This window comes from Lynx canadensis, chromosome B1 (assembly GCF_007474595.2).
Source record: "Lynx canadensis isolate LIC74 chromosome B1, mLynCan4.pri.v2, whole genome shotgun sequence".
NCBI classification, from domain to species: Eukaryota; Metazoa; Chordata; class Mammalia; order Carnivora; family Felidae; genus Lynx; species Lynx canadensis.
In genome coordinates this window covers 27,900,808-27,926,318 of record NC_044306.2, presented here as the reverse complement: position 1 = coordinate 27,926,318, position 25,511 = coordinate 27,900,808, and the positions used below count along the sequence as shown (strand labels likewise).

General features: G+C 38.3%; 1 protein-coding gene across 7 annotated transcripts in view; it reads right to left on the bottom strand.

The window, feature by feature from the left end:
- Positions 1-25,511, bottom strand: part of RBPMS (RNA binding protein, mRNA processing factor) — a 178,173-nt gene that overhangs the window by 66,643 nt on the left and 86,019 nt on the right. For all 7 annotated transcript variants that reach the window (XM_030312286.1, XM_030312284.2, XM_030312279.2 and 4 more), the window contains one exon: positions 554-704. In XM_030312286.1, coding sequence (XP_030168146.1) covers positions 554-704 — 151 coding nt within the window. The remainder of the gene's footprint in view (positions 1-553; positions 705-25,511) is intronic.

Below are 25,511 nucleotides of genomic sequence, written 5' to 3'. Positions count from 1 at the left end.
TTTCCTTAAATTTATCAGTATTGGTTTGCTAGAACTGATTGTTCCAATATATAAATTCTTTGTGTTTACTTTTCCCTCTGGATTTATGGGCTCAACTGTTCTCAAAACAGAACTTTTTAATATCTGCTTCTTTCACTTTTAATATTCTACTTTCCCAAGCCACAGAACTGATGTTCTTCAACAAATGAAGTAAAATGCCGAGAACCAACTCTCATATCCAGGGATGGGGGAATAAAGAAGGGTTTATACCCTCAGGCAAACAGAAACACCCTTACAATAAGGTCGAGATGACATTAAGGAAATATACAGCACATCAAATGAAATTTTGTAGTAGTTACAGTTCTAATCCAGCTGAACCACCTTTTAGGGCAGCCAATCATGAACAAGATTGCTGTATTTGGAATTAAGACAGCAAGAATAGACAGCCTCTCCACAGAATTAGAAAATGACACTCAGCCAGCTCTATGTCCTGTGGTGTAATTTCACATGCAGCACACCAACAATTCTTGGTTATTCTTTTTTTTTTTTTTTAATGAAAAGTAGATTGACTTACATGGCTCTCTGGCAATGAACTGAGGTACAGTGTTGGGCAGAGGAGTACTGGGGTTTGGAGTCCCTACTAGTTTGTTCTTGGCCATCTTCGTGTTTGCCTTAGCAAACTCTAGTCGTAGTGTTTGCGGAATTTCAGGATCGAAGCGGATGCCCTTTGGAAATAAAGAACAAATGGAAGATGTTTTCATTTCCTTAGAGTCAAACCGGAATGGTGACAAAATAAACACACCAGTAAACCCTGGCCTATCAGGGAAAAAAGGTCAGCAAGAACTCTCATTCTCACTACTTACACATAATATGTGAAAATCTGTAATACAACATGTCTAGAAAGTCAGGGGAGATTTTGTTTACTTAATTCAAAAATTTAGTTACATGTTTTTTCAACTATTTCTTCTTGAACAAAAACCTTCAGGATCAAGTTTTTGGTTTTTTTTTTCTTCTTCTTAAAGTTTGTTTATTTTTGAGAGAGAGAGAGAGAGAGAGAGAGAGAGAGAGAGAGAGAGAGAACGAACACAAGCGGGGGAGAACCAGAGAGAGGGAGACAGAGGATCCAAAGCAGGGTCTGCACTGCCAGCACAGCGCTCAACGCGAGGCTCGAACTCACGAACCATGAGATCATGACCTGAGCTGAAGTCAGATGCTTAACTGAGCCACCCAGGCGCCCCAGGTTCGAGTTCTAAATATGGACCAGCAAATTCCTAGTAGAGTTAAAAACCTCAGTTAATGGCTACCAATAAGAATAATTAACATAAAGCTCTGTACAATACTGGAAATCATGGAGACCCAGGCCTGGACAAGTGTTCTGATACTGATGTAAAACAGTATTATCCTTCAATGCCTTAGTTTAATCACCTATAAAGAAAATTCCCCTCCCTTTCTATCTAGAGGGCTTTCATAATGGTGATACATGTAGTACTGAATTATTAAAACAGAAACTGAGATTAAAGATTTCAATGTAACTAGTATCATTTAATTCCAGTTAGCTAATAAATTTATATAAAGCCTTACTGTCTTGAGGTCGTAACGTCCCAGTTTTGATTATAGCTGGCTTACTAGCTACATGGCTAGAGACAACAGATTATATGGGCCAAAGAGAGGGTAGTAATTTCAATTACCCTTGACCCTATTATTACAGTTAACCTAAAACAAAACATTCAATAAATCACAAACATTATAAAACACAAGATTTAGGGCAAGATAAATCTCTTTTGAAACCCTCCTACCATTCAAGAATGCCTCTGTTACTAATCATAACAAATATTCTCCTATCTATTTTCCAGTGCTATGCATTCTGGATCCCAACAACAGTAACAAAAAGATATCCCAGTATAGTATATAAATGTGCATCCAAAACAGGCTCAGGTCCCACATCTGTCTGCATGGTATGCCCTGGAAAGGGGGTGGATTTCTGAAAATGAGTATCCTAAGAACACAGGTTTTCCATTTAGTGTACATGTGAGCTTGTGGGTCCCAAAGGCCCCTTTTTACATAATTAGCTTGAAAAAAGAGCAACTTCCACAAGAAATTAGTAAGAATCTTTGACTGTAGACCAGGATGAACAACTCTGAGCTTTACAGGTTCAGCTCCAGAGATGAGACAAAGAGCCTGTGACTGGACAGTTAACTGCAGTAAGAGAAATAAGGGGGGAGGAAGAAAGAGAGCTCCTCAGGGAGATACAACAAAAGCCACAGAGCCCTGACCTACAGACATCCTGGAGTGGGTGGAATTTCTTTGTGAGCCTGATTTGTCCATTCTCTGAGAAGAAACCAACTGAAGGTACCAACAGGGGTGGGCGGGAAGAGAAGGAATCCACTCTGTACAGCCCTAACCAACAACAAAAAGCAAAAAGGGGGGTGCCAGTTGTAAGAAAGGTAAAAAGAAATTCTTTCCCTGTTCTGTTTTTATTTCATTTTAACTTAGGAAACCTCAATATTATCTTGCCAAACACATAAATGAGGAAAAAGAGTAAGGCCACATTCTGAAGCAGAGTTTGCTTTCATCCGCTTCCACGTAAGAGCATTTCACTCTATCAAAGCTAGTATCACAACAGAATAAATATTTCCAAATATGGACCCAAAGAGCCGTGGTCTTTGCTGAGAGACAAGTGCAGTCCCTGGCTAACGGTATGCTGTGCCTATTTACACAACACCCCATCAGCTACACATAGTAGCAATCTGCCAATCTGCCATCAATTTCAGGGTGTCCTCCCTGGCACTCCACTCCACCAACCTTCCCGTGAAGAAGGATTTTTTTTTTTAAGCCAATTTTTATTGTACTTGCCGCTTCCCAAAGAAGGAACTTTCCTAAACCTGAGCACTGTGGTCCAGGCCATTGTAGCACGAGAAGAGCATCCTGGGACCTCTCAGCGGTCCTCTGGAACTTCTAGCCTCAGATAATGAGGCTGCACATCTGAATTCCATGCCTCAGCTCTTCCACTGGTGCTCCAGAGTCAACAGAGGCTCTGCACAACATGCTTGCCTTTTACACCGCTTGGACTCATGGCTCGTGTCCTAAAACATGCTGAATTAAGCCTCCCCAACTCCCTCTTCATACCCCTCCTCTCTGTGAGCTAAAATAACACCACCATCATGTTCCAAATCAAAGTTCCAGCTCCTTATTTAAAAAAAAAAAAAAAAAAAAAAAAAAAGGCAAGCTCAGAAGTTAAAATGACCTAATTTGTTTGGCAGCTTATTCAGAGGCCGGAGGCTTAGAATACAAGCCACATTCCTCTAACATCTTTAGCAGCAATACCATATTTGGTAATCAATATCCTGCTCGGCTCAGTTTCTATCCAGAGGGATCAGCCAAGCCAAAAACATTTTAAATGTTAAAGGATGATGGGGAGTTGTGGGGGTGGGCAGGGGTAGGGAGAGCATGGAAATGGAAGGAAACAGGGGAGGAAGATAAAAAAAGAAGAAAGATAAGGAGACCTGAAAAAATAAAAACACCTTGTGCTTTTAATTAAAGCCTAATAAGATTATTCTCTGGCCAGAGTGATTTCACATTAAATGCTGTAGGTGAAGATTACTGCCAAGTCAAGAGGGACTCTGTGCCTTTCAAAATCAACTTTTTCCTTTCTTGCCTATAATCTGCCAAAACTCTTCTCATAACGAAATCTTCTTCTTACACCTGTAAATGGTATCTTATTTACATGGTCACCAGAAGGGAGAGTTTCTGGGTATCAATATGATATCAATTTGAGAATAAAGCTACTCAGAAGCCACCCAATCTGATGGACTACAGGGACAGCCAACAATCCCTTCAAGGACGGTGACCAAACCAACCCAGGTTCACCATGAACTACAAAGGTTGAAATCCCTACCTAGGAGGTACAAAGACAGTGCTGACAAATAACGTATCCTTAATAGTCTCGTATTCTTAAGAGTCTACCAGGGCAGTTTCAAATCCTATACTGTGGTGTCCCGGACTGAATGCTGAGGTCCTGCCAGGATTCATATATTGAGGCCCTAACCCCCAATGTGATGGTATTGGGAAGTAGGGTCTTGGGAGGTAATTAAGTTTAGAGAAGATCTTAAGAGTGGGCCCCTAAGATGGGGTCAGTAGTATACCCTTAGAAGAGGAGGAAGATACACCAGAGATCTGTCTCCAAAAGCACACACCAAATAAAGGCCACACAAGTACACAGTGAGGACTACAACCAAGGAAGAGGATTCTCACCAGATACAGAATCTGCTGGTTAACATGATCTTGGATGTTCTAGCCTCCAGAACTGAGAGAATTAAATGTTGTTTAAACCATCCCAGTGTATGGTATTTTGTTATGGCAGCCCCAGCTAGTCTTGCTAACATGCTAACAGTTTTCTTTCCTGTGCCATAGTTTCTAAAATATTTCACAGTATTCTTTCTGAACATTCTGTGGCCTCATATAGATAAATTTCCCCTTTCCCATCAGCCAATCTCCAATTCCACCTTTTCCATCACCACAGGTCACTCAACCCACAGGAACAGTCTTCTTCAACTGGTGTATGGCCTGGTATTTGATCACTAGAAGTCCTAAGAATTCAATCTCAAAAGCTACAGAGAGCAATTAGTAACTCCTAAAGAAAATTCAGATTCTGCATTTATACACTGTAATGCTTTAAATTCAAACTCAGTTATTGCATTCAGGAATTGAAGGAATTATTTTAAAATACCCTTTTTCTCTTTCTCTTAAATGTAAATAAAACTTAACTATTTGTAAACAAAAGTTAAAAGATTTTTCTGAATTGTGGGCTGAAACCTCCCAATGCAAATTTGTTTCCTATTTAAATTGGATTAAGATTATAAGCAAATCAGAGAGCTTAAAAATGCCATTTATTGCTCAAAAACTCTATCAAAGCTCATAATCCTAAAAGGATAAGGAAAAGGCTAGTATATAATACACAGAAGGAAATGGGCAAGGTGAAGTTACCAAATCCTGAAGACTCAAGCTTCTAGCGATAAAGAGAGTCACTGTTAAATGAATTTCTAGGTCTTCCAGTGACTTGAAGACAAAATGGAGAAAATACTAATTGAATATGCACAAAGCCCACATCCTAAGTAGCTCCCCTATTTCTCTAGCTATTGTGATACTAGCTTCTTGTGTATACTGCCTGGTACTGGAATGATTTACTGGCTGCAAATCATGGATTTGGGACCATATAGGTACAACATCTTCCAACTCCTTAGTACTGTCATTGGTCTTGGACTAACGTTATCCCACATGAGTGAGGATAAAGGTTAGGAGTTTAGGGGCGTGTGGGTGGCTCAGTCAGTTAAGTGTCTTACTCTTGGTTTCAGCTCAGGTCATGATCTCACAGTTCGTGAGTTCAAGCACTGCAGCGGGCTCTGTGCTAACAGTGCAGACAGAGCCTGCTTGGGATTCTCTCTCTCCTCTCTCAGCCCTCCACCTCTCAAACTAATAAACGTTAATTTAAAAAAGAAAAGGTTAGGATGTATTCACTGAATAATGGGAAGAAAGAGGAAAAGAGCTATTCTAGAATGATTAGGATATCCTTAGAGACCTTCCTTCATATGCAATGTGTGGTCCTTGATAGAACAAAACAGATGTAAAAGACCTTTTGTGGAAAAATGGAGAAAACCAAATACAGAATGGGCATAGGTGGTATTTAGGAATTGTCAATATGTGATATTATAGTAACTTAGGAAAATGTCTCTAGCTTTTAGTACTAAAATACAAAGACTATAATGACAAAATGTAATGATCCAACATGCATTTACTTAGAAACACTTAGGAAAAAAAGATGAAGCAAATGTGGCAAAATGGTAAGTTGGTAAATTCTGGTGATGGGTTGAGATGTTCATTACTGTATTCTTTACCTTTTGGTATGCTTAAAGTTTCATGATAAAGAGTAAAAAACAAAACAAAACAGAATTTGACCAAGCACATAAACCTTGTTATGTGTGAGACAAAAGAATAAATGAAATTAAGTTTCTACCTTGAGGGAGTTCAGAGGTCACACTCTGGTGGTGGAGCTGTATAGGTAAACTAATGGTTAAACAGATAAACACAATGTCTATGGCCTTGTGAGAAACACAGCCAAGGCAGAAAGTGACTGGGAAACAGGGGAGGCAAAGGCATCATAGAGGAAGTGATGGAAGAGCAGAAATTTACCAGGTGGCAGTCCAGGAAAGGGCTCAGCAAAGTTGTGTGTGACAGGATGTAGAGAAGGGTTGAGTATGTGCATGTACATGCATGCGGCCCGGGAGATAAATGACTGTACAAGCAGGCTAGGGTGAGACCACAGGACCTTTCGTGCCATGAGGAAGAACTCTGGAATAGGAGCATAGCTGAGATGCTGAAATTTTTTAAACTAACTAATACGATCAGATTTAGTAGATCCATGATTCTCAAACGTTAGCATGAATCAGAATCATCTAGTTGACTTCCTAACAACAGAGTCCCACATCTCCAGAGTTTGATTCAATAGGTTTAGGATGGAACCTGAGAATCTGCATTTCTAACAAGTTCCCAAGCTGATGCTAATGCTGCTTGTATAGGACTATTTGAGAATCACTGTAGTGGAGGGTAACTCCAGTAGTGAAAGGGCAGCTGAACTGAAAGCAGACACTGGAAGAGACCAGACATGAAGCAGTTAGAACAGACCTGGAAAGAGAGGGTCTCTGGGATGGCTGCTTGGCTTGCTGGTCCTTCTCTGGGAGGGCACCCAGAGGCCAATGTCTGCTGAGCCCTTACATCCTTAGCAACAGCTCTGACTATTCAAGGGACAGATGCTGTCCAAAGTGACCATATGTGTTTTTTTCTTCTGAGGATTTCAACCTTACATATTAGAAACATAGAAAATGGAGGTGGGCTGGCGTTAAGTCACCATAACAGTCTCTTCCTCCAGAAAAAGTCTCCAAATTCCCGTCACTGAGTGAGGTCTTCAGAGCCCTCCTGATGCCTGATGGAGTCTTATTTGGTACATCCTTCAAATCTGTAAGCTACCAACTATCCCAGTATCTTTACAAATAGTACTATTAAAGTAAGTCAGTTTGTCAGTTCTTGACGAAGAGTTTAAGGGACAATGAAAACACTCATTTAGAAAAAATACTGGTAAATAATGAGGCAAAGCTGTATGTACGTGTATACACACACACACACACACACACACACACACACACACACACACACAGATGTCCATAGCAAAAGAAGGTTAAAAAAAAAAAAAGATTGTCAACAATGTTTAATGGATCTGGGGGTGGGGAGAGGAGATTATATATTTGTATGTGAACACTTTACCTGTGTAAGCCCATGAATGTTCATGGTGAAAGCAACTAACCTGTTAATAGTGGTAACTCTGGTGGTGATAGTGGGAAGAAAACATCTGTTTTGTACTGTTTAAGTTTCTTACAAATACGTTTAAAGTTATACATCTGATAGATTAAAAAGAAGAAAGGGAGAGAGCTCACAGAAGTGATTTTCCAGGGAGTGCTACAAGAGGCAGAGCAGAACCAATACAAGACATCCTAGCACACAGCACTCAACCAGCTATATTAGTGTCTTATTTTTTTTAAATATTTTCAAATAACTTCAGATTTATAGAAAAGTTGCAGATGTAGTACAAAGAATTCCCATATGCCCTTTGCCTAGATTTCCTCCACATAATTTTGTTTCCTCCCTGAACTGTAGAAGAGTAAATTGAAGCACGATGCCCCTTTACCCTTTACAGTTAGATTTCCCAAAAGCAAAGATTATCTGTTTTCCTGATCCAGGATCTAGTCCAGAATCATACACAGCATTTAGCGGTCATCTCTTTAACTCTCCTGGAATATCTTCCTCTGTCCTTGTCTTCTGAGACCTTGACATTTTTTTTTTTTTTTTTTTTTTTTTTTTTTTTTTAGGAGTACAGGCTATTTTGTTGAATGTCCCTCAATTTGGGCTTATCTGATTTGTTTCTTGATTAGATTCAGGTTATGCATTTTTGGCAGGAATATCACAGAAGAGATGTGTCATTCTCAGTGCACCATATCAGGAGGTACATGATGTCATTTTTGTCCCATTACTAGTGATAACTCTGATCACTTGCCAAGTTTCTCCACTAGTAAGGTTACTTTTTTTTTTTTTTTAATAAAGATCTCATAGGGAGATACTTGAGACTATATAAATATCAGGTTTCTATTAAACTTTCACCTACTAGTTTTAACATCTATTGAAAACTCTTACCTGGGGCAATCATTATTACTATTGCAGTTGCCAAATGGTGATTTGCTAATTTCATCATTCCTTCAATATTTATTTTCTACTCTAAGGAAAAGCTCTTATGCTCCATTTATTATTCATTCATTTATTTGTTCACTCATATCAGTACTGATTCATAGCTTATTTGATTTTATAATTTATAATTACTATTTGTTTTGGTACTCAGATTGTCCCAGATTTGTATGTACGTACACACACTCACACACACAATTTTCACATCTGTATCTATTTCTCTACATCTATTCAGATATATTAAAAAGACAAGTTTGTACTGATAGCTCCAATCCCAACCTAACACCACTGGGTTAATTCTAGTCTTCCCTTTCCATATTTCTAACTCCTTCACTGCATCCTAGAGAGATTATCCACTATACATTTACTTATTTGCCCAATACAGGAAGGCACACTAAGTATTGTCAGAATTGCTATAATAGTATTAACATAAAAATAAACCTGTTATAACTAAAGTTCAATATTTACAGTTCTTTTTGACCTTTAGTCTACAAGTATATAGCCAGTATGTATATTCAAGAATTATTTGGGTAAGTTCTCTCCATTCCCTCCCACCTTCAGTGTGATTATATTACTCATCTGAAATACAGTCAGATTCACTTATTTTGGTATTTTATTTTATCTATGTATTCATAGCAGGTTAACTGTTTTTACCACTTAAGTTAAAGTTGATTCAACAACCCATTCATCAATTTTATATATGCAGGCCAAAAAGCAGAGGACCTAGCATTTTAACATCCCCCTGCCACCTGTTATGACTTCCTGATATACTGAACCTTTAAAAGAAAGCATTTAAATAACCAAACATTTCTAATCAAATTTATTGTAGTTAATTTTTAGTTTTCAACTTCTAACTGAAACATGTTGAATGTTTTTAAAAGGGGGCAAGAGAAAGGAAGGGTAAAGATAACTGGGGCTAAAATTGCTGTAATCAACACCGCTGCTTTTATAAAAGGTCGGTGAAGTTCATGGCCTGAAGCCGGCGGAGGGAACATTCTCAAGGCTGAACTGTGTTCAATGCCTGGTTTCTCCTGGTGAGTCGCAGCCTGAAAGCCTTTACAAAGTCCCAGTACAGACAAATTCAAATGTTTTAAGATTATTCCATTCAGTGAATGATCTGAAAACTACTGGCAAGTAACAGGCCCCCTCTACCACTCATTCCATGGTCAGTGGATGCTGCTCTCCTCTGGAGGACAGTCACAAGTAACCCAGTTATTTAAAAAAAAAAAAAAAAAAAAAAGGTCATTTCCTATCAGAATCTCCTAGGCATTTCACATATACCCCTTTCTGACCAAGTAATCCAGGGGATCGGATCGGATCTGTATTGGATGTATTAGATCAGATAAAACGTCTGCGTTTTTGGTTTTTTTTTGGTCAAAGACAAGTAATAAAGTAGCAGCAATTTAGTAAGATTCAACTTCATATGCTCAAAAGAGATTCCTGGTTGATTCTAGTAAGTTTTTTACTGCTCCTTTCTCCACACCCAACTCCAAATGAAGACCCACTTCTGCTCTAAAGGAATGTGGGGCATCAAGAAAACCCTGCCCAGCCAGGCATCTGTGCGGAAAAGGAGAAACAAATGCCTGTTAAGTTACAGGTTTTAACCAATTCATTCAGACTTGCTAATACAGAAGGAGAATAATCTGTCACCAGAAACTATACATACAATAAAACCTCAGTGCCTAAAAATCCATTTTCTTTTGTAACAATCTGCTCAGTTCTTCCTTAGCCTTGAGAAACTTCTGACCTTCACAAATGAAGTCAGTGAAACCCCCACCTTGTGTCCAGGAAATAAGAAACCAGAGGAAAGGAGCTCAAATTAAGGTCAAACTTAGTAGTTACCGCTCTCTGACCTCATAATCTAATCTCGGTACCTGGATCTTGTCGTCTTCTCCCCACTCCACACCTCCCTCCTTATCTTGGTTTCTGGTACCAAACCACAGATCTGAGAGCTGGAGTTCTGATGTTCCTCTTCAGGTTTACCCAAGCAGTGACCCCAATAAATCTTCAGAGCTACGTCATAACCTGCTGTAATAAACTCTGAGACTCAGAGCTCCACCAGGTGGTAGCTGCTCTACCTGGTGTCCACTGCTGGCCATCCTCACTGAGCCTCAGTTATACGTCTTTATGCTTTCATTTCTCTTCTTGAAGGTAGTGATTATTATAGCACAAGCCAGAGGAAATCAGTATGGTGGGACCAGGGCATGGGGTGGTGGGGATGGCGGGGGGCATGGGGAGGGGGAGGATTGAGTTCCTTCGAAATTTTCAAGATCAAACAGAGAAGCTGAAGATTGCTCATGTCTGTAAACAGCAGTACATTAAACAGTATCTATGGAGAAGAAGAACCAATTTAATTCTCAGGAGTAACTAGAGACTGGCATACACCATAATAGAGATGAGGTATAAGCTTTGTAAAGCATTCATATTCTAATTTATTGAGATCACAGATTTGGTAGAGTATTAGAATAACTATCCATTTTCTCAGCAATGTTTTGGCTTCTTCCAAAATTTAGTGCTCCAAAACCAGTTTCCACTGCTACAAGAACAAGCTGATAAAGAAGCTAATAATATTAAGTAGGACAAGCTGATAAATAAATGAGAGAATGATTCTTATTACCTAAACGTTGTACTCCAAAGATTTCCAGTCATCATGGTATGTGGGGAAAGATAGGGCCAAGAGATGGACAAGCTGGAAGTGGCTTAATTATACTACACTACATTAGAACGATTTTTCATCCCACCACAAAATGTATTCGAGTCCTTTCTTTCTAAATAACCCAACATTGGAATCTATTTTATTTATGACTTCGGTTTCTATTTAATGTTAATTTAACTAAAAATTAAATGCTATTCTGAAACTTATTAGAATATCATATGCTATTCTTAATAGCTTTATGAAATATAATTTACAACCCTAAATTCACCCTCTTGGGTACAATTCAATGGGTTTTCATATAGTCACAGACTTGGACAACCATCATCACTACAGAGCTTAGTACATTTTCATAGCCCCCAAAAGAAACTCTGTATCCATCATCAGTCACTCATTCCTCTCTCCCCTCAACCCTCCAACCAGGAATCTACTTTCCGTATCTGAATGTGCCTACATTCGGAGTTTTTCATATAAATGGAACCACACAATACATGGTCCTTTGGGACTGGCTTCTTTCACACAGAATAACGTTTTCCAAAGTTCATCCATATTATACCACATGAGGTATATTATACCACATGAAGGAGAACTTCATTTTTACTGTTTCATAATAATCTATTGTACGAATAAACTATTTTGTTTATCCTTTTATTGGTTGATGCATGCTGGGTTGTTTCCACTTTTTTGGCTGCTATAAACACTTGTGTATAAGTTTTTGTGTGGATACAATTCTTTAAGAGTAGAATTGCTGAATCATGTGGTAACTCTATGTTAACGTTTTTGAAGAACTGTGGACCTGTTTTTCGAAGTGGCTATACCATTTCAACCTCATGACCAATGATGGAGTGTCCCAACTTTCTCACACCTTCCTCTACACTGGTTATTGCCTTTTTATTTTAGGCATCCTAATAGATGTGAAGTGGTATCTCACTGCATTTATCCATGCTGTTACATTTTAAAACATTTTATAAAGAGGGCTAAGAATAAAAGCCTCCTATTTTCAAAGAGCATTTGGCTACAGGAAATAATCTGAGAACCACAAATCTTTCAACATAAAAAAAAAATGAAGTTGAAAGAATTAACTTTTACCTTTTAGAAGTTAAAAACAAAAGTTAGAAATACAAACTGTTTTCTAAAAATTGACAGGTCATTCCTGCCAAATAGGAGGAGGTAAATACATACTTTAAAGATATTCTGAAGTCTGAGGGGACCAAAATATATTTACAGTTTTCTGAGTATTGTCAGTTTTCTCTTCTACAAGCAGCATAAAATACTCAGATTAGAAACAGACTCGAGGCAAGGGACATGCAAAAGTTTCCCTAGGAGTCTGAAAACAATACATTCAGCTGGAGCCTTAAAATGACTTTAAGATAAGCCAAAAAGAAACATTCATCTATCTAGGTAATCTGTTCTGGGGACGAAGCTCAGAAAAAAAGTGTGGAGGGAAGTTCAAGAGTTGCATGTAATAAATATAAATAGAAAAGATGACTGGAAAAAAGGAAATAGGAGTGTGGGGGAAAAATGAATGTCACAATTTCAAAAATTTCTTCCAACGTATCATTTCTGAAAACTACGAATTTTTTTTTTTTTTTTTTTTTTTTTTTTTTTTTTTTTACCATTTATAAAATGTAATTACCATTTATAAAATGTAAAAAGACCACAACTGTCTGAGTAAAGATCACAGAAGCAGGTTGCTAGAAGAGGTCTGGGTCAGGTTCTCTGATGCTTAGTGGAGAGCTATCTACATAAAGCATGAAATTCATAGAATTTTATGACTAAATTTTTGGGACCACCTAATCTAGTAGTTTTCAATCATGGGTAATGCTCCTCACTGCCCCTGTCCCCCACCCACTCCCCAACTCTTTAGGGAGACTTGGTAACGTGTGAGAGTGTTTTGGGGCTGTTACGAGACTTAAGACCATACTGGAATTCAGTGGGAAGGAGGCAAGGATGTTAGAATTCTACAACAAGGGCAGTCTGATACAATATAAATACAGTGTCACCCAAAATGCCAGTATCTTCCCCAACACAGATGAAGAAATTAAGATCCAGAAAGGCCATGTAATCCACCTAAATTCATAGCTGACTGGGAGAATCCAGAATTCAATTTTCTGATTCCCATGATTGTGTACATGTGTACATTACAGTTCTGTGAAGTTCTTTATCTTACAAAGACTGCATTATTTTCTGAAAATAATGGAGGTTGTTGTTCAGTTTCCACTGTGTTGAAATTTAGGTAGATGTGGGATCCCACAAGGAATGAACAAGTGAGGAGAAGAATCTATCACATGTGAACCATATTTCATACTTTCCCTAAATAGGGCATTGCTTGCAGAAACATCAGGACTGTTAACACAACAGCCCATGCTGCTGGGTCACTGCCTATTGAGAAACAGAGCAATTATGCCTTGTTCTTTTTCTTAATCCAACTACCTCAAAATCCTTGCTGTGGATTTACCTTAGAATACACTGACTTATTACTCACTGTCCTCCTTGCCTAAACACTCATTTGAAAAGAGGGGGTCCCTCTCCATTGGCAATATATCTGGATCATACCTGAAGAAAGCGACCCCTCTCCCAGGGCTCTCTGTAGGTATATGTGGCCCTTGGGTTGAAGCTGAGCTATGCATCCAGGTACAGACAATTCCTTGCTCCATGCCTACTAGAACAGTCTTCCAAGTGAATATGAGGTTTTTAGAGGCCATTTATCCTTGTTTTTAATGGCGGGAAAAAAAAATTTTTTTTGTATAATTTTGTTTCTAAACCAGATGTTCCATAAAACACAATGACAGTAACCTGTTTTGAAAGTCTTAGTGACAAAGGAATACGTGTCCACACCCAGTCTGGAATGTCTCTAGAGGTTTATCCTTGATTTTTAGCCTATGTAATTTCTCCCCAGATAACATGTGACAAGCTCAGTTCTCGGTGTTCTAACAGAATCAGTCAGCCTGGCCACAGGAGAGAAACCCAGTATCATTCTTCAGTAGCCATCCTGGGTCTGGAATAAAAGGATTTTAATAGTATTTCCTAGTTGACTAGGCCACTTCTAGAATACAGGTTTTATTGTTGGCATCATTTTTATTCATTTCAATAAAGTGCAGCATGCAAACTCACACTCTCTCACTAAGCCAGACTCCTATGGCAAAATGCACAAAGTAAAGGATGGACATGCCCCAACAACAAAAGGAGGAAAACCTTGCTTCTATTCCCTCAAATCCAGGACTAGATAGGAACTAGGAGAAGATGGTCCTGGTGGGCCCCCTTCCCTTTACTGGTGAAGGAAGGCAAGAAAAAAAAAAAAAGGTTCCCAGAAATATCAGCTATAGTTATAGTGACAAATACAAAAGAGCACCCCAAATGAAGGTCATAACCAATTTTGGGTGGAATCTCCTCCCAAGTAAGAGGCTTAAATTGCTACAATTAGGAGTGTGCTTTGGAGTCGGCCTGCATTCAAATCTACCTCCATTGCTGATCTTGGTTATGTTGCTGAACCTTTCTGTACCTCAGTTTCCTCAGCTATCACAACTGGAAATGAAAACTGTCCTCATCTCATAGAGTTGCTTTTAAGAAAATAGTTGTGTTGGCGTGCCTGGGTGGGTCTGTCAGTTAAGCATCTGACTTTGGTTCAGGTCATGATCTCAGGTTTGTGAATTCAAGCCCTGCATTGGGCTCTGTGTTGACAGCCTGGAGCCTGCTTCAGATTCTGTCTCTGCTCGCTCGCTCTCAAAAATAAACATTTAAAAGAGAAAAAAAGAAAAAAGTTGTGTCAATGGTTAAGGTTTAGCATATGATAAACACTCCTGTGGCCCAGTGCTCACCAGCTAAGGAGCTACCACTATGGACTGATAAGGATTTCTTCTCCTTTGTTATTTCTGGAAAGGTACTTCCCCCACTCTTAAAAGAGGAGATTCATACGCAACTGTGGGATTCTCACAACTGGACAAAACGGGATTATCTGAGCTCTTGTCCAAGCTAGTACTATGTAATTTTGTATTATTCTTTTATTCCACCTGGTTTCATTTCCCCCAACCACCCTTCCCACCCCCCCCACCCCCCCACCCACCCCCCCCTGCCGGGAGCTGATGCCTGTCCTCTTCCTCTTGCCCATTTCTGTTAGTCCACATAATGTGAGTACCTTTTGGGGGACTGACTGCTAACTGCAGAGACTGGATCTACTTTCTGGGAGAAGCAGGTACAAGTACTTCAGAGGTATCTGGGACTCCATTCGGACCATCCACCCCAGCTAAATTTATTTTTCACTAATGCACACTTTTTGTTAGCCAGCCACCCCCTGTGTACATAACCATGCCCTAGGAGAATCTGCTTTGTATAGGATGACTGTAAAGTCATGACAGGGTCTTTGAAGAAGCTATAAACTCCATCTTAAATATGTCAACAGAATCAGAGTCAAACAGAGTTTATTTTCCAAAGGGTTGAGAGGGCATGATTGTTTGAACTTTTGCCACTATGTTCTCAAACTGTCCTAAAAAGGATGATCGAAAGACCTGGGCCCTGACAATGTTAGGAAGGGGAGGTCTCCACTTCAAGCACAGTTACCCACTAAAGCAGTATTTTACAGTGACGCTTTGAAATAGATAATGTTATGTGGAAAGAAACATAGGCCAGAGTGCAGAAGGTATCCTTTCCTCCAGGAATCCTGACATTAATATTTTCACTCTGAGGACTTTGAAGGTAAACAGAGGTCAACTGCTCTGGTAGAGAAAAAGGCACTTTTTAGAACCCTTCACACACAAACACCAGATGCGGCTGGTGCTGCTAGCCGTCCCCGTCACCGTATAGTCCCAATACCACCACCCCAAGTTCTCATCATCGGGATGACTACACCGGTAAACCATCCCCTCTCCTCCCTTTGCAGGGGGAAAGGCAGCAGCTACAGGACCACCTTTTACTCCCACTACCTGTGGAAAGAAGCCACTCAACAAATGACACTACCAGTGAAAGCTTGAAAGGAAGCAGATCCTAGGTAGTATCTTCATCTAGTTAAGGGTTTGACCCTGACAGTATCTTGAAAGAATATCAAAACAAACTTGTGATGGTCCACATCTGCTTCACGTTGGCCTGTTACAATCCAGTCTGATATTTGTTGCTCCACTCCTCAGATTTTTAATGGTTAACTTCACTCATTTGGGAAATAAAGACATTCTGCCTCAACCAAGTCCGTCCCACAAGCACTTCCCACAAGTACTTGTCCAGAGCCTTATGGCTATCATAACAAAAACTTCTGAGTCATAAAACATAATGTGCGTCAGTGTACAGGATTTCTAGGTAATATGGTTTCTGTAAAGTCCAGATCATAGGCTTCAATCAGTGAGTTTGGCATGGAGGAAAAAACCTAAACAATAAAGCCAATAAAAGAAATCATAACCCTATTCTTAGCCATAGTTTGTATTCCTAAACCAGGTCAGTTTAGGAAAAGGCAATCATACTAATTACAAACTAATCTTCTAATCATTGAAAAGAAGGAGACCACCCTGCTTCTCTAACACATATTAGGCACATGCCAGGCAAAATGAGACAATAGATGTGTGTGGGTTTGTATCAAAATACCTTATGAACTCTTAGATGATTAACCCTGTGCAATATAATGAATCTTAGAGTTCTAAAAACCAAGTATTCTTCGCCTATATACAAAAGCATATGAAGAATAAGTCCTACTTGTAAGGTAGGCAGACTAAGAAAATACATTTAACACACTCTTCTTTTAGGTTGACCTGAAGTGCTTGTTGGATCATTTGAAGAGCCAGCTTAACATTCTGTATCTTCTTTAAGGATCATTCTGCAAAGTTTACTTTGAACCTTTATTAGTGGCTGATGCAGAAGAAACAAAAGAGATGGAGGGAGGAGAGGAGAAACAAGTGCTGATATATAAACAAACTCTACAACTGAAAAGACCATTGCCTCAACTTTCCAAAACCATTTTGGAAAGACTTCCATTTAAAGATCAGACACAACAGCCCACAACAGGCCTCCAAGTATATTTTTATAGCCTTGTTCCTACTTTCCAGTTTTTCATCAATGAACACTCCTCCCGTCAACAAGATCCAGGGGCATCTCCTACATGATGTATGCATAACCTATGCACAACCAAGTTTAGGTCATCTTAAAACTAAATACCAATAGGAAGTAGAAAACGTGTACATAGGTGTTACTGATTTTTAAAGCTGCATAACAGGATAACGGCAATTCTTTAGGAAGGCTGTATTACATTTAAAAATAAGTATTTTTGGAAATCAACTTTACTGGGGGCAAAAATGAGTGCCATCTATACTAATAAATTATTTGGTTCTCAAAGTCACATATTAATACCACTACAGAGGCACCTGGGTGGCTCAGTTGGGGAAGCGTCCAACTTCGGCTCAGGTCATGATCTCACAGTCCGTGAGTTCGAGTCCCATGTCGGGCCTGGAGCCTGCTTCAGATTCGGTGTCTCCCTCTCTCTCTGCCCCTCCCCACTCTGTCTCTCTCAAAAATAAACATTAAAAAAAAGTTAAAAAAAAAAAAAAACCACTACAGATAAATCAATTCATGGGTGGGGAAAAAAATCTGTTCTCTGATGAATACAGTAAAAATATAGAAATAAGAAAAGAGAGGAGCATTTGCTCCTTAAACTGGTTTTTGAAAAAACTATCTAGCACAGACCTTGCAAGCTCTCTTTCCAACCAAGAGTTTGGGGCTTAGGCACAAGTTAGTAAGAAAGAATGTAAACAAGTCCAAACTTCAGAAGTTCATTGCAAAGTACTTCCTGCGCTGCACTGAGAACAGAACTAAAATAGGTCAAAACTGATCTCACCTCTGAGCAACTTAAATCAGTGCTCTGCCACTGTTCTAATGCACTACCTCAGGCCATTTACTGGTGATCTAACAAGGCTGAGGCTAAACCTCTCTGCAAAAGGCTTGTCTGACAATTAACCAAGGAATCTCACTGGCTGCTAAATAAAGAATTTATATGGAATGGATGTGGGGTCTTTGGTTTTAAACAGATTCAACTGGAACCTGAAATGGACAAAAGGAGGGGGGGCGTTTGTTGGGCTTGCAATATTTTGAAGGCTTGAGAATATTAAGGACCATATTGCAACTCTGTTTCCCAAAAAAGCTCCAAGAAAGGACTGATAATCAATTTACTGTTAATTATAATACAAATAAGTCTTCAGAACTACTCTGAACCTAGTGGAATTTGGGATTCTACAGACATTATTTTAAAATCAGACTGTAGCAAAGGGGGCTTAAGGAATAAAAACCAGTCCTTTGTGAAGATCATCATCCCCATTAATTACCAGAATTCTTACTATTATTGAGTGCGAGTGGCTTTAAAATTATCTATCGCATTTACTTTGATCCCTATGCCCTTTGAGATAAGTACTATCAACAGAATATTAATGGGAGGAAAACTGCGGTCTAGAGGAGGGTCTTGAATCAGTAAGTGGCAGAATCTGGATTTGAACCAGGTCAGCTTGACTGACACTTTTATTACACTGCCTTTGACTAGAAAGTCTCTCAGACATGATAACTGGTTACCAAGAAGCAACTTTCTGTTCTCCTCTCTCAGTCTCAATTTAGAGATTTAGGCACCTTTTCACAGGTACCAACACAGTAACACTTAATGTTCTGCAGAAATACACAGAACTACCCTACCAAATACACAGCAGGTTTTTAGTATTTTGGTGAACACCCCTACAGATAAACCAAGATGACATGGTGAAGTGCTGGAAAAGTCAACATCTTCCTACTAGTTAGGTAGGACCTTTCTAAACCTAAAAAGGTTTCCTCCATTAGTGTTTTCATTTATTTAGCATTCTAAGATGTGTAAACAGCCTGATTCTTTCATAACCTTGTTGTTTGCTTTTTTTCATTGAGGTGTAGCCAGGACCTGTAACCCTCAACAGTTTCTTCTGCCTTCTGTTCAATGTTCATTTGCACAATTACACTGGCCTTCTATATGAATATTAAAATTCTATGAAAAATTATACTGTAGTATTGTGTGAATTGATTTTTATTCATACTTTTGAAAGTACAGTAACACTTTATATTATACTCTGCCTGTTTTTGCTCCTTTATTATAAACTACCCTGCTTGAGAACATGAATTCCTTTCCATTTAAACTTATTTTCATTTCCCATAATATGTTTCCAAATTTATTCTTTAAGTCCTGTGTATTTATTCATCCATTTACTTTTGAGTGATGGTTTACGTAAGGCAAATAAAGGACAAAATGGATTAAAAATGATTCAAAATACAAGAGAACCAATGGTTACTAGTTTACACTAGAAATTTTCTACACAACTGCATTCTCTAGGGGAATTATTTAGATCTTTTAATTTTAAATTTTAAAACATTAATCTTTAAAATTAACTTGCCCCACAACGGCTAGAAAACAAAAACTTAGATCCTTCTATTCAATGTCCAGGTAACTCTAGGTACCACTTAATTTTTCAATAATTCTCTATTGAAATTTACTACATTTTTAGAAATTTTAGTCCTAAAAGTATCTTTCATGGTTTATTTTTGTATAAATATTAGCATTTTGAGACCGTATTATTAAGATTGTAGATTAGTCCGTATAATCATGTTCATTAGAACTATTTCTTATTGCTTCTAATCCCATATTTACAATGCAGGTTATATTAGCTATCTATCTTCATATTCTAGAAGCATTTACTCTATTTCTCCTCCCCTTTATTTTTATGTACATAAAAGTCCTTGACTATTATGGTTCTGTAATTTTAAAGTTTTTAATGTTCCTATGTAATAATTATTAAATACCCATTAAAATGGCATGAAAAGGTTACACTAATTATAAAGAAAGAAAATAACTCATAATGTATGTACTTGTGAGGAAATAAGAATATAGCCATTGACAAATGTCTTGTCAAAACACTCTATTCCACTTTAAGGTGGGGGGGGGGGTCAAGTCCCATCCCTACTCCCCAAGTCTTTAAAAAGTTCTGAAGCATTCCAGTTATACAGTAAGACAAAAACTTTGTGGGCCAAAAGTTAAAATCTGTGCAGAATTTCAGAAACATTAAGCCAGTGTGGAAGCTCTGTAACCCCTAGTCATTAGGATGGTATGATCATTCACTAAAAAATAAAAAGTGATTTTACAATAAAGAGTGATTTCAGGGGCCGAAATGTGCTGCACTGCAGAAAAATCAGCAATGTGAATGGCCTAGAGAGCTTTCACTCTAAAACTGGCCCAGCTTCTTAGCAAGAGTCCTAGCAAATAACTCATTCTTTGCACTTCGTGTTCCATAAACACTAACTTTATTTTCTACTTACATTTACAAAAGAGGCAAATAGATTCTCAACATTTCTGAATCACCTGAAGAACCATGGAGATAGGTCAATACGAAATAGCTATTTAAAAGGGAGTTTAAGTTTAAACAAGTTAGGTCCTCAAAAAAAGGCTGCAATGCAAAGTCTGAGGGCTGTTTCACATAGCCATGTGATAGCTGATGAACTTGAGATTTCCACACATACTTATCATTGGAATATAAATCAGTTTATGTGTGAGAATCAGTGGCTCTTCCTGCTTGTTTCCTTTGGGGATGATGTTAGCATTTCTTAAAAAACATTTTTTAGGGGCGCCTGGGTGGCGCAGTCGGTTAAGCGTCCGACTTCAGCCAGGTCACGATCTCGCGGTCCGGGAGTTCGAGCCCCGCGTCGGGCTCTGGGCTGATGACTCAGAGCCTGGAGCCTGTTTCCGACTCTGTGTCTCCCTCTCTCTCTGCCCCTCCCCCGTTCATGCTCTGTCTCTCTCTGTCTCAAAAATAAATAAACGTTGAAAAAAAAAATTAAAAAAAAAACAAAAAAAACAAAACAAAACATTTTTTAAAGAGCAGGGGAGGGGGCAGAGAGAAAGGGAGACACAGAATCTGAAGCAGGCTCCATGCTCCGAGCTGTGAGCCCGGAGCCCGGAGGTGGGGCTTGAACCCACGAACGTGAGATCATGACCTGAGCCAAAGTCGACTGCTTAACTGACTGAGCCACCCAGGTGGCCCTACATTTCTTAGGATTTCTTTTAGTAGCACTGTATTGTCCAGTTTCTTATGTGAATGCTTAATAGATTTAAATAACCTACTTTTCTTCAGGCAAAGACTCTAATTAGAAATTTAACAAATTCCTTGCATTCATCTTCATTAGTTGTTTTTCAGAACAATTTTTAAATTATGTGCTGTACCATCCTAAGGTTTTATAACAACCCAAAAATGCAGGACCACCGTTGAGAAAAGCACAGAAAAATAATCTGACAGATTCTATAACTTATTAAACAATCATTTACTATTTTTACTTTTTTACATTGTATTTGGGTTATGAGTCACTTTTGGTGATGTAACTTTTGTGGAGAACCTATCTCAAATTTTTTTGATGGGGCTAGCTGGATTGAGTGTTTGTCAAGTCCCAAAGTGCACGGGGTTGAGAAAAAAGACAAGAGTCCAATAACCCTGCATCAGAGCAACTCTATACTGACCGGCACAGACATAGTCCCGAACCCAGTGACGTCAAATGGCTGCCTTAGAACTTTGCAAGTCAAGAGTAAGCAGTTATAAACAGATTTAACAGATAAACATTAGATCGGACTCATGATCTCATCTGGCAGCCTTGCATATTTCCCATCCAAAAGTCCCAGCTGGGATCACACTAATTGGGCCTCTTCAACCATATTGAGCAATAGGCAAAGAGAAATTTAGGGAGAAAATTTTAAAACTGATAAGAAACATATTGACATAGTGCTTGGTGAGGGGGAGCTGAAATACACCATCTGGATGCTTGTGTTTGTGAAAACTTTTGTTTAGTGGAAATAATTCACCTAACTCACAAGCTGTACAAATATTAAGATCAAAAGTCCTAACTTGCACAACCTATCAGGAAAACCTGTGATACCAGAAACAGAGACTGTTGTCCAGACTTCTGTCAAACCAGAGCCAAAATATCTTTGTGTGACCAGTGCCTATCTTGACTGCCCTGGTGTCCCTCAGTACTCAGAGTCTGTACCAGCACTTTATGGCCACATCTTTTCACTAAGAAAGTATACTCCTAGTAGAGGTTCACATTTAGAACATCTGCAAGTGTTTTGGCTCGATTTCCTTTTAACACTTTTGGAAGTGAATAATATCCCTGTGTATGAGGAGGAGTCTGGTATAGAACTAATGGATTCATTAATGCCATACTGTTTGGTAATTCGATAGTTGGAGAGCTAAAGCTATTCAACAAAATTAAATTGTGTACAAGGCTGGAATCACTGTGATATAAATAACCATAGTGTTTACTTCAATGCCGGGAATTTATGTGGATGGAAAAGCAGAAGTTTCCCTGGATTAGATGGGCTGTTTTCTCAACATGTGACAGTATCAAGTACCTTTTCAACATGCTTTCTTAGAAATTAAAGATTTTCCTAAAAATTCTTTTTACCATACCTGCTCCTGAACTGATAAATTTCCTCAATCATTAAGAATTTAATACTACATACCCTCAATTTCTCTTCATTTTCTCTTTATTAAGGCTTCTTTGCACTGTAAGTCTGCATGACTGCACTTTTCCTCTTCAAAACCAAACTGCTTTTTAATTTCTATTCCAAACTCTTTTTAGACCTTGAGAAAATATCATTCCTTTTTGTCTTGCATACTGTACATAAAAGAGCACAAATCCTAAGTCTTAACTTATTAAGGTTGAATCATGTAAAGGTTGGGTTTTTTTCCTACCCTTCTTTTATTAACAGGTAAAAAGGTTGGGTTTTTTCCCTACCCTTCTTTTATTAACAGGTAAACTAAGCTATTTAATGGTAACACAGTTCTATTGATTAGAATTGACGTCACAGAAATGTTACTAATCCCTGTTAAAAGAAACATTTTCTGTCAGGTAGGATTCCAAAAGAACCCAAATCTATTGAAATCAGTCAAAAAGTATTTATCAATAACCCAATCACCACTTCATACCTACTAGGATGATCCTAATTTAAAAAACAAGTATTGGGGAAGATATGGAGAAATTGGAATCCCATATACGTTACTGGGGGGAATTTCAAATGGTGCAGCTACTATGGAAAGGTTTGGAAGTTCCTCAAAAAGTGGAAGATAAAATTACCATATGAGTCAGCAATTTTACTCCTAGGTATATAGCTAATATAACTGAAAAGAGAGACTCAAACAGATACTTGTACACCAATGTTCACTGAAGCGTTCATTATTCACAAGAGCAAAAGGGTGGAAATAACCTAAGCATACATCGACAGATGAATGGATAAATAAAAGATGGTAGACCCATATAACAATATATCAGCCAAAAAAGGAACGATGCTCTGACATAGGCTACAACATGGATGAATTTTGAAAACATTACACTAAGTGAAAGAAGCCAAACACAAAAAGGACAAATATCCAGAAAAGGCTAGAGACCGAAAATAAACTAGAGGTTAACCAGTGGCTAGAAGGAAAAATTGGGAAGTGCTGATTAACAGTTACACAGTTTGGGATGATGAAAAAGTTTTGCAAAGAGACATCGGTGATAGCTGCACAACACGGTGAATGTAATTATACGCCACTGAATTGTGCACTTAAAAAAATCACTAAGATGGCAAAATTTTAAGTATAATTTTAAGAATGACATCAAAACTCATTGACTTGCACAATTTTTAAGCGTGTTTTTAATAGTTAATTATTTTTGAGGAAGAGCGCAAACAGGGGAAGGGCAGAGAGACAGAGGATCCGAAACAGGCTCTGAGCTGACAGCAGAGAGCCCAATGCAGGGCTTCAACTCAGGAACTGCGAAATGATGGCCTGAGCCTAAATCAGATGCTTGACCCACTGAGCCACCCAGGTGCCTCGCTGAACTGCACACTTTAAATGGATTGTATGTTATGTGAGTTATATCTCAATAAACTTAAGAATCCAATAGACTTGGGGGGTACAATGATAATTAGAGATATTTTACATCAACTAGTATAATTGAGAGAATGCCAATTATCGTGTTTATCTAGGCAATGTTTAGTTGTGAAGGCAAATTGTAGTGATGTACAGTTTGACTGCATCAGACTTCTCTAATTCTGATATAATAATTTACAATAGAGTCTATAATAAAACCTAGCCCAGTAACAACTATATAAAATTAGGGGAAGAGGTATTTCAAACAAAATGGCACATATACTCCAGAGGTTCACACACAACCTGTCAAGGTACGGCTGACCCTTGAACAACATGGGTTTGAACTCTGTGGGCCTACTTACATGGAAAAAAAAATCTTTTTTTAATAAATACAGTACTGTAAATGTATTTTCCTAACATTTCTTTTCTCTAGTTTATTGTAAAAATACAATATACAATACATATAACATACAATATGTGTTAACTGACTATATTATCAATAAAGCTTCTGATCAACAGTAGAATATTAAGTTTTGAGGGAGTCAAAAGTTATTTATGTGTTTTTGTTTTTTACTGAAGGGGTGGTCAGCCCCTGATCCCTGTGATGTTCAAGGGTCAACTGTACTTTAGATGAGTGATTCCCAAACACCAGAGTAAGACAATGCCTGTTATGGAAACTTACACAAGCAAGGACCACAACAAGCCTGTCGATCTGAAGTGTTAACTACAAATCACTCTTATTTATTAAAACAAGATTTCAGCGAGGCAACAGTGGCAATATTGGAGTCTTCACAGTTGGTAGGAAGCCAGGATGGCTTATTCTCACCTGTGTTCAGGGTCCTTACCCTTATACCTGCTCTATTTCCTAGTTTCTTTTTAAAACTTGCACAAATTTTTACTAAACCAGGGTAACTCTCAACATTACTCACCATATTTGATTTACATTTCAAAATTATAAACAAATCCTAAAGATTACTAGACACTTTGGTTTATCAGCAACCCCTTCCATCAGCATGAAAAACAGTAAACTGCCAGTATGGAAATTACAAACGTGTATAAAGGGTGAAGGATAGGTCAGATATTTTGCTGTCAGGTTAAAGAATGGATGGGGTTTCTAATCATGTGGATTAATGGAACCATAGATAACCTGAAGGGAAGTCTGGGTTTGGGTTATTTTTAGCTTAAGTTGGGAGTTTTTGCTATAAAAACAAAATACACTGTATTTACTTTAGAAGATTTGAATAACCTCCTGATAAAAGTTCAATGTTACCACTTAATTCAATGTGAACATGTTTTTCCGTAAAATTATCAAAATGACTTAATCCAAAAATGGAAGAAAGCACATTTAAAAATCAGTCATTTGGGAAAAGACTGATTATTAATACTAATAACCAGACAGTAACCATGACTGAGAAAGACAACAAGAGAAGTGTGGAGAAGTGGTCCATAACACTGTGAACTATTCTATATGGAGAGACTTATTACTGGACTGAGGCTTTAGTTTTTCAATTGTAGAATAAGACAAAACATTACAACGTGGAACTTTTCCCCAAAGGAATGTGAGGAAAAGCTTGTGAGAGAAGCCTGGACAAATGACATGAGAGGAGAAAATTTTCTAATAGCTAGGAGTACCGTATGTTTTAAATTCACCTATTAGAAAAGATGACCCTGAAAACAGAATATGTGGGATCATAGACAGAATGTGTCAGCTTCAATGA